Source organism: Bactrocera latifrons, unplaced genomic scaffold (assembly GCF_001853355.1).
Source record: "Bactrocera latifrons isolate USDA-ARS-PBARC rearing strain unplaced genomic scaffold, ASM185335v1 scaffold_187, whole genome shotgun sequence".
NCBI lineage: Eukaryota > Metazoa > Arthropoda > Insecta > Diptera > Tephritidae > Bactrocera > Bactrocera latifrons.
This window is the reverse complement of record NW_017535374.1, coordinates 438,819-449,119: the sequence shown is the minus strand read 5'-3', so window position 1 is coordinate 449,119 and position 10,301 is coordinate 438,819. Positions and strand designations below refer to the sequence as shown.

At 30.4% G+C, this 10,301-nt stretch overlaps 1 protein-coding gene across 3 annotated transcripts in view; it reads right to left on the bottom strand.

The window, feature by feature from the left end:
- Positions 1 to 4,411, bottom strand: part of LOC108967407 (homeotic protein spalt-major) — a 29,288-nt gene extending 24,877 nt beyond the window's left edge. For all 3 annotated transcript variants that reach the window (XM_018930794.1, XM_018930795.1, XM_018930796.1), the window contains exon 1: positions 3,911 to 4,411. In XM_018930794.1, the coding sequence (XP_018786339.1) occupies positions 3,911 to 4,061 (151 nt within the window). In that variant the 5' untranslated portion in view covers positions 4,062 to 4,411. The remainder of the gene's footprint in view (positions 1 to 3,910) is intronic.
- Positions 4,412 to 10,301: the final 5,890 nt, after the last annotated feature.

Here is a 10,301-nt window from a genome sequence, read left to right as displayed (position 1 = left end):
TTTTATTAAAACAAGTATAAAATTTGAAAGAGAGTAAGCTATAAAATAATATATCGGCCTCATTCATATAAAATTTTTGAATTTCTTTTTAAGATATAAAATTAAAAGTTATTTTTTCTTCATAATTTCCTCGGTTCTCTTATAAGAATGTATAAATATTGAGCCTTTCGTTCAGAAATTGGTTCATAAAGAGCATATACCATGTACATACATACTAAAATACATAAAACATATACATACAACTAAAAACACACACATTATAAATAAAATTATCTATACATACACGCAAAACTTCATAATGGCTATAAACTAGCTTCGCTAATTATAACTATAACCACAAATTTTATTCATATTTACTGATAACTATTCAAAATTGCCACATTGCCCACATTTCGTTTATAATAACCATAATTTTTTGCTTACGTCAAAGCATATTTTTGAACTATAACAAATATAAGCTATTAAAACGCATTTTAAGCTAACGGAAAGGCTTTTAGTTTTGATTAAAGAAGAAGTCGCTTAAAAAGCCATAAGCATCTAAAAGAAACTATGTATGTAAGTATGTGTCATAAAAATTCAAATTTTCATATACGCGCTTATGCACGCGCTGTTGAAAACATACACGCCCCACCGAAACAAAAACAACAGGCATATAGCATACATATACACACAATCATATACAAAATACACACATAATATATTTTTAATTATTCAATTTTGTTGCTTTATTATGGATTATTATTAAGCGCTAAACCGAATTTTATGATTAATCAAATGACCAAAAGTTGTATAAAATTTCGGCGGCAACAATAAGTCTGAAAAAATATGTCACCAGCAGTTTGGGTACACAAACCGGCAGCTGAGTAGCCATTGAAGAAAAGCACCAAATGGGCCTACTAAGCAACCAACAACCGCGTACCAATCAACTGCAGAGTGTCAGATCGCAACTACCGGTTCATTTCAGTTGAAAAATACAATAAAAACAAACTCATATATGTACATATGTGTATTTCGCATGCAGCCTCTAGCTCATCTTCCTCATCTTCGGTTTCTTCAACAATGTTTGTCTGTCATTTGCGCTTTTTTCTTTTATTTTTCTATAATACTCGCTATTTAAATGCCTGTGCGCCCAAAGTAGTTTCACATATATATAATTTTTTAATTGATTTTGAAAGCAAAATTTGCATACAAAAATATTAGGTGTGTGGTGGTTTGGCGGCTACCTATCATATTAATTCATATATGTAAGTATATATGTTTATTTATTTATATATTTGTAGGTTCGCACTTATAAAAATTTGTATGTCGTACAATATTTAGCTTTTTTGTTGTTTTCTCTTAATTTTTCCTAGCGCTGGCAGTGTCCGTTTTTGCCAATTTAGCGTTAATATTTTTCGAATTGTCTCAACGACTTTTAGGGCGTTTTTAATTAAGTTTTACAGCAAATTGGAATGCATAAATATGTGTTTGCGTTGCGTTTTTGTTTTATGTAATTATGTATGGGCGCGTGTAGGTGTAGGAACATAATGCTATTAAATTAATTTGTAGATATGAAATTGATAATTTTTTTAATAAGTTGGTTTGAACATAAATTGATTTGAAAAACTATATAAAATAAATTATATGAATGTCTTTAAGACAAAAAGTTATAATATCTATTAAACCAAGACGATATATGCCATATATCGTCACCTAAAATGCAAAATAATCTAACATTACTTTTTATAAGTTGACAGGCGAAGAAAAAGCAATGTAATGAAACCACTCATATTTAAAGGTAAATTTGGGTAACAGGGTTATATATTGGTTATATACTGGTTAAATATATGAGAGCGGCAATTTGAAATTTTACGACATTACATATATAATGTGATGTAGTGAATCGGAATCAATAGAAAAAACTTAATATCGATTTTTATACGCATATGTATGTATGTCTGTATATATTTACAACTTTTGATGCTGAACTAAATATTAACTGATAATATTTTGCTATATTGAAGTTTTTAAAAATGCGAATCAAAAAGTCTCTAAATATTAGCCAACAAAATTACTCTAATTCAAAATCAGTTCACTCCAAAACAAAAAAACACCAAAAAAATAAAAAAATATATTCATAACTTTTATACATCCTTTTTTTATACAAAATGTAAATATTTAGTAATAATATGGTCATTATTTTTATGTTAAGGAAGGTGTATAAAGTTCGAAAATGAAGCGTTTCAACATTTTAGAAGAATTTTTTTTTTTAATTTCTACCAAAAAATAAAACTCTTTTAAAAAACACCGACGGCAAGTCGTAAAGTAGCCTCGTATTAAGGATATTATGTATATACATATTTTTCTGTATATACATACGAAAAACGCAACAAATATTTGATATTTATTGACGTAAAATTTTATAAATCTCAATTTAATGCAAACTTTAAATTTTCTGAAATAGGACGAATAAATATTTTTTAAAAATTTTCCTAACTTAAAAAAAGTATTCGAAAAAAAGATAAATTTCTTAGCTTAAAAAAAAATTCAAATTAAATATTTTTTAAAGATGAATTTTCTAACTAAAAAAAAGAAATATTCCAAAAAAAAAGTTTTTTTTTTTTAAATAAATTCCAAACTAGAAAAAATATTTGAACTAAACAATTTTTTTAATACATTTCCTACCTTCAAAATAAAAAAAATATATTCGAAAAAAAATTAAAAGGGTTTATGACTACTTTTAAATAAGTCAAAGTGTTTTTATAAAGTTGAGGTAAGTCATATACATACATATGTATCTTTTTTATACAGGAAAATGTTTGAATCTAGTAAAGTTAGTGTGAAAAAGTTGACGCGTGCTGTTGTTGTTGTTTTAACGGTTATCAGTCCCCGTTAGGAAGGTGAGGGTTGACGCGTCCTATTATTCGGCGATTTAAGTTAAAAATATTGACTGCTGCAGTTGTTTATAAACATTTGTATATACATATATATGCATTAAGGGTTTTCTATATTTTTCTTATTATCAGAAAGAAATTTGTAACTCGCTGCCAACTACTTAAAAGGATGTTTCATTTTGGGGATTTTGTAGGAAAGGAAGGAGGAGCATTCAACGGTCTAAAACGTTTTTTTCATAAACTTAATTCTTTTAATATTTCTTTCTTTGTCTTCAGTAAACGTCTATAACGATTTTTTCGTAAATTTAATTATTTACATTTTTTTTCTAATGAATTTTATAATTATAATGAAAAGAAGTTTGTACAAAATTAAAAGAATATGACACATATTTCAGGCACCGAAATTACTATTATTTTATTTAAACTGCATATATTTATTGAATATAATCTCTCTCTCTCTCTCATAGCCTCTGCTATGAAAGGAATTTTCCTTAAAACTGAATCAAAAGTTTTTTATTAGTACAGAAAAATGGATGTTTTAAAAATATATCTTTTCAAAAAATTATAATTACGTTATAAAATATATTTTTCTAATAATTTTTATAACAAGTCTACTTTAAAAATATTACTAAATCTGCTCTCTAGTAACAAAACGAATTTCCGAAAAAAAATCGAGTTGAAGCTATTTAATTAATAAATTACTTTGCCACTATGCAGTAATTTATACATAGCAACACAGTAAATAATAGCAGCTACCAGAAGATATGAACAAAATTTTCAATGACTTTTTAGAAAATGATTTTCCAAAATCTCAAAGCACTTATTTTCGATTTTCCAACCTCGAAATTGAGTAAACGCAATCTATAACATTTGACTAACATATTTTCCCACCTCGCAAAATTTTAATTTTGCTAAGCGCTAATATTTAACGCCTTTCCCTATTTTATTTTGTAATAACACCAACCCCCAAACACACCTAAACGACAAATCCAGCTTTAAAACGAAAATAAATTTGGCAATTTTCAATGCACACTCACCTTTCTCCACGCTGTGCGCACGGTCTTTCAATTGTTTGACGATACCATATTTAACGGTGCCAAATTGTATCATTTTATTAATTGTTTCTTGATGATTATCTTTGAAATCACTACGCATTTCACACAGAACAGTTGATATATGATTTTTCATTTAAAAAATATTTTCTATATATATGCATATATTTTATTGTAACCAAATTTCGTAGTTGAAAAATTAACTTGCACACTTATTTGCTATGATTTTGGTTGGCAAGCTTGGCTCTGCTTGATTGAATTGCTTTGCGCAGCATTAAATAAAAATTGTTGCACACACACGAAACGCGTTAGTTACAGTTGCTGTTGCAAGTTATAAATTTGCACAAATTTTCCGTTTCGAACGCGACTGCGACTTATAGCTGGTGCTTGTTGATGTGGTGTAAATTAAGCGCGACATTAGCGTATACTTTTTGGCATTAAAAAGCAAGAAATTTTCAAAAATTTTTAACAGCTTTTTACGTTGAATTTTTTTAAGATTTACGCTTTGAAATTTTGTTAATTTTACTTTTTTTATTTAAATTAAATTATTTTATTTTTTATTAAATTAATTTACTTTCAAAACGATATTAAAATTTTTTTTAAAATAACAATTTTCTTTTAAACGGTGTTAAATTTTTTCCAATTTAAATTTTTAGTTATAATTGAAGCGCTCCGCGTATTGTGTATTAACCGCCGGCTTTGCTGTAATACCGTGTTGAAATTTTTTTAACTGATTGCTGTTTGCCTGTTGGACTAGCTATTGGTTGGATTTTTGGTTGCAGCGGTAAATCGGTTGTATCTACGGTTTGTTGTTTACGCTACACGCTGCCGTCATCAACTGTCATCATCATATTCATTTAAACTTTAATAATGCTCGCCACCGCTCATAATGTGTAATATCAATAAATTCCGTGTGTCGCTGTTGCTTACAATTTAATTTATTTGCTGTTGTTGCTATTGTTGCTGCCGCTGCTGCGCGTTCTCATGTGTGTACTTAATGTTAGATTGCTGATTCTGCTGCTGTTGTTGTTACTGTTATTTTATTTTTTTGTTTGTGTTGTTGTGTTATTTCACCGCTGATGATGAAAAATCGTATTGGCGTTGCGTCGCTGTTACGCTGCTACTGCGCTGCTGCTAGCGCCTCCTGCAGCCTACCAATGTTATGTGACTTTTCAGTGCTACTCTTATTACACAAACACACACACACGTACGCTTGCGCCTACTTGCATATGTATTATGTACGCATATATAATGGGAGCGTATTTCTGCGAGTCTGATGTGTTGTTGTTGTGATTGTGGTTGTTTTGGACACTTTGTAGCGCTCAGCGTTCAGAACACTGTTGCTATAACCGGCAATTTATTTTACATGCTCCTCAGCGGCAACCAATTGTAATGCAAGCATTTAATGTCGCGTTGCTTACAAATGTGTAATTGCAATCTGCAGTTGTTGTTATCAAACTATTTAGGTTGTTAAAAATTTTACTGTTGCTGCCTTTGGTTTTGCCGTCGGCAATTTTTTATTTGACTAATTTTTACTAGCTTACAGTTTTGCTTAGTCTTTCACTTTAGCGCTTTTTTGTTTTTTATTTATTTAAAATTAGAGTTATTTTCGCTATTACTGATTGTCACTTATTTAATTTATTAAACTTATTTTATTTTATATTTTTTTAAATATTTTTTCGTGCATTTTATAATAATTGTTGTTTGTGTGTAAAAATCCGTTAAGAAATTCGTATATAAATTCACTGATTCACACTTTTAACGTTCAGTTAACTAAATTCAATGCCATCAATCAATTATCAGTTCGCGTAACGTCTAACCGCCTTGCAAACACACTATGTATTACTCTCGATGCAACACGTTGATTACTTATTTCTTACGTTTTACTATCACTACTTCTTCCTTTATTTTCTGTACTGAGTTCTTTTCGTGTACGAAACGCCACACATCATCAAATCACCGTACCACACTTCTAATGTACGAACGTTCAGCACGCGCGTCAAAATAGCACTGACACAAACAATAATAATCGAGCGACCAAAAAGTCACTCAAACAAAAATATACAAAATACACCGCTTGCGAGCAGCGTCAGCGTCGCCTTCACAATAAGAATTAAGGCATAGCGACAGTGACGCTGACGTCGACGCCAGCGTCGTTTGTGGTGCTTATGGCCTGCTCGAAAACAGATCAGTCCAAAAACGACTCTTATTGCGCTGCCTATGATGTATATGTATACACGGTACATTCATATACACTGTATACGTATGTACATATACAAACACATAAGCGCGCACACCTATACTTTGCCATTCACTGCTCATACGCTCACTGTTTGCGGGGCTCGTACTTTGCAACAATTTTATTACTTTTTTATGCTACCACCTCTCACCGCCATACAAGCAAGCATTAAGTTTTATTTAGGTGGTTGAAAAAAACCATATAATTCCATACTCATATAATCATGCGACCTGTCTCTCAGCAGCAATCCACTCATACCCGCACACATATGCATTCATCCATTTTTATTCATATTCATTCACCTCACACACTTATTGCTATATGTTTCAATAATATTTTTCATATTCGCTTACTCTTTTTACCCAACGCCATTTGGTGCTGCTAGCATGCACACTCACACAATTATTCAGTCATAAACACAGTGCGCTGCGCTCAGTTCATATATGCATGCACTCATTACTTGCTGTTGTTGCTTGCGCTGCTCTCTTCCATCATCATATTTTTATACCAATAATTCCCATATGACACATGCATGCATATACATGCACACACACGCCACGCTACTGCCAATAGGCGCATATTGTCTCATTCATACTACTGTAAATCGTTGAACACTGTTATGCAGTCGCTCACCTTCGTGCACATACAGTCGGTTCACTGCACGGACAGTTCACAGAGTCAGTGACAGGACAGTCAGACAGCAAACTACATGTAGCAGACTTTTTCACTCACACCCACCACTTTCGGGTAATGTAATTATCTTATTGCTGCTCTCTACAATAATAAAGCACTGACAAATAAGAAAAACAGATATCAGTATAAACAACAACAAATATAGTTTTTGCAACAGCGCACGACAAGTTCACTCGTCTGTCTATACACTGGTAACAGCATTTACCTGTTCACTAGGCGCTGTTACTGCGCTATTGACGTCAGTGTTGACTGCACAGTTGACTGCGCTGTTAACTGCACTTTGCTGCTACTCCTTGCATGTACATTTATGATTTCGATTAGTGAATTATGAGCCAAAGCAGTGTTGTTTTCTTTATTGGCACTAATTTCCCACTACATTCTGTGCTCGTCTACATGCACTCTGCTCTGTAAACATACAAGTATGTATATGCACACCAGTAACATTTCCTTCCGTAAACACACTCTGTGCAGTCAATCGGTGTTCGCTGCTGTGGACTTCGTATACCGTTGTTGATTTTTTAGTCGTGTTATTTTTTCTTCTTGCTGTTGGTGCCAATACCTTTCAACAGGGTGCTTGCTTGTTGGACTGCCAGCATTGACTTGTATTCATTTATTCACGTCTACATATTTTGCAATTTTTATAACTACAACAAATACATATTGCAAATTTTACTCTGTAACAAGTTAGTGTGATTTGTTGGTGCTCTTTATTATTTGTTTGTTGTTACTGTTACACCTGATAGTGGTGTCTGCGCTATGGAGAGCTTTATGAATACCTCTGTCGCCGTTGTTTCATATTCGTGTGCTCTTTTGCACCTTGCTCATATTACATGCAATGTACATTTGTACATGCATACATACACCCTCATTTAAATGGGAGGTGGGTACAGTATAACGAAGAAGTACATGTTTTGTTCGTTTATAAGAAATATTGAAGAGATAACTTGGGTTTATGGATACTAAGTAGAAATGTAAAATCGCAAATGAAAAATAGTACACTGGGTTAAGATTTTATGCTTAAATTTATTTTTCAACTTAATAGAATATACCTACTTATTAGCATAATTTCATAAATAGTATTTCACATACTTATACAATAAAATCAACATTTTTCAGGTATTTCTTTACACTATCAGACTATTTTTTTTTTTTCACAAAAAATAATAAAATGAAAAACATGGGGAGTGGAATTCTTTATTCAATTTTTTGTTTTAATATATGTATGTGTATCATTATAAAAACTTTCATAGACAGTATCAGATAACTTTTTAATGATTAATATGAACGTAAATTAATTTACAAATCCAAAATACTAAAAGCTTAAGATATATTATTGCTATTAATAGAGAATCATGTAATTTCTCACCTTTAAAAATAATTTGTCGAATACCATCAAAATAAGTTAAGGGGTCAGTAGGGTAATGCGGCCTGTTTTTGACATTTTTTTTTTTTCATAGAAATTTTTATTCTACAGTAATACTTTTTTCACATATCATGAGGTATGTATACCGTGGAGTAAACAAATTTTTTCGGAATTTTTTGATGACATCTGTCGGAGAAGTGGTTGGATGAATGAGATGCGTTTCTTGGCGTGACGGACACGATTTCTCATGTTTGAGTCATCTGAAACACAACAACCCAAATTATTCCTAAAAAGTACGTGGATGGTTATCGTCCCTAATAGAATGATGGAAAAATGTTGATAAATAAAAAGGTAATTAGCGTTTTTTTTTTAATTTTTCTCCATGTTTTTTTACATAAATTTGGTCATAACATTGTCAATAAACTATAAATATTATAGGGACGATAGCTAGCCGTTTTGTGAACATTTAAAAAATTAAGCAAATCGGTTGAGTGGTACGATCGGAATCATGTCCGCCAGTTTAAAAAAGTGTGTGTTTGAGAAAACCTGCCAATGGTAAAGTGGGTTTCTACATTAATTCTAAGGGTATAAGGGAACGGAAAAAGCAAAACAAAATTTTTTTTAAAAAAGATTACTCTACATACCAGGGATCAGTTTAATTGAGTTTAAATGTAAAGTTTCAACTCATGAAAGTCGGATTTATATAACATGAACAGTCAGCAATTTATATACCCGGCAAATGACTGTAAAATCAAAGTGGTTAAAATTTTCATCGTTAAACTATTCAGCCAAAAAAACAATAAACTTCTGAATCTATAAAAATGTTTAAAAGAAATACAATTCGAATTTGATAATTTTCTTATAAATTTTTTTAATACATATTTTAATTTTCTTATTAAATATTTTTCTAATATATTGCTTATTGCAAAATCGTAATTAAATATCAGAAATAAAGAATTTATAATGAATATAATGTTTTATACTTACAAATTGGTGTAATGTATAAAAGAAATATTTGAAATTGAAAATATTCAATGTCATAAGCTAAAACGAAACAGTATAAATAAGAAATATCTTCATATTTTTAAGTGGAACACTGTAATTAAATAATTTAATGTAAATTAGATAAAGAGTGTATAACTGAAAACTCATAAAATATTACCTCTTCTCTTATACAGTTTGTAAAAATAATAGATAAGGAAGCAAAAACAAGCGCGAAATTAGCTAAAATTCGAAAACGCAAGTTTTTAATTTTTTTTTATCATAATCTTGTAATTCATACAGAAATATTTTTTTAATTTTTCATTTCGATGTTTAGCATTAAAATTTGCGTTTTTAATTATTAATCGGTTTTGGACTGCGGTCTTTATGATTTTAAATACGAGGATGAGTTTTTAATCAAGATTTTTAGGTATACAAAATAATAACAAATAAATATTCGGCAATTCAATGGCCATTTTGGTGCATTATTTACAATCCTGATTCAATTTAATGACTTTAGGTGCTCTAAAAAAATAATTATATAAAAAAGATCTATGTGACCCACCGAACACTTTAAAATCTCTATATGAATAATAATAAAATCAAGGTGTATTTTGATCAATTCGGCAAATTTATAAATTTCATACTAAATATTCCTTTTTTGTTTTTTGTGTAAAAACAATTATAATTTACATAAAATAATAATTCTTATTAATCTATTTCAGAATATTGCCCCAATTTTGAAAAACATCTTACACAGGTATGTTAAGGGAAACTGGATTATTTCTTTTATTGGAAGTTAAATCAAAATATCTTTATGCTGAACTTTAAGACACACTGTACAGTCCAATACGTCTTCCAAGTTCTTTACATCCAACCAATCCTTCGAATCCACCAAGTACGTAAAGAAAAAATCCATAAGTTATTTTTATTGGCTTTTACACTGTACACATTGTTGTTATTTGTATCGTAGCAGCGACTGCCTACCACTGCCGCTACAACTATCATCTATGTATGCATGTGTATATGTGCTTGTATTTTGTTGTTGGCAGCGCTTTCATATTTCTTTAATGTTTTCCAATGTTCTGAGCAAACATTTT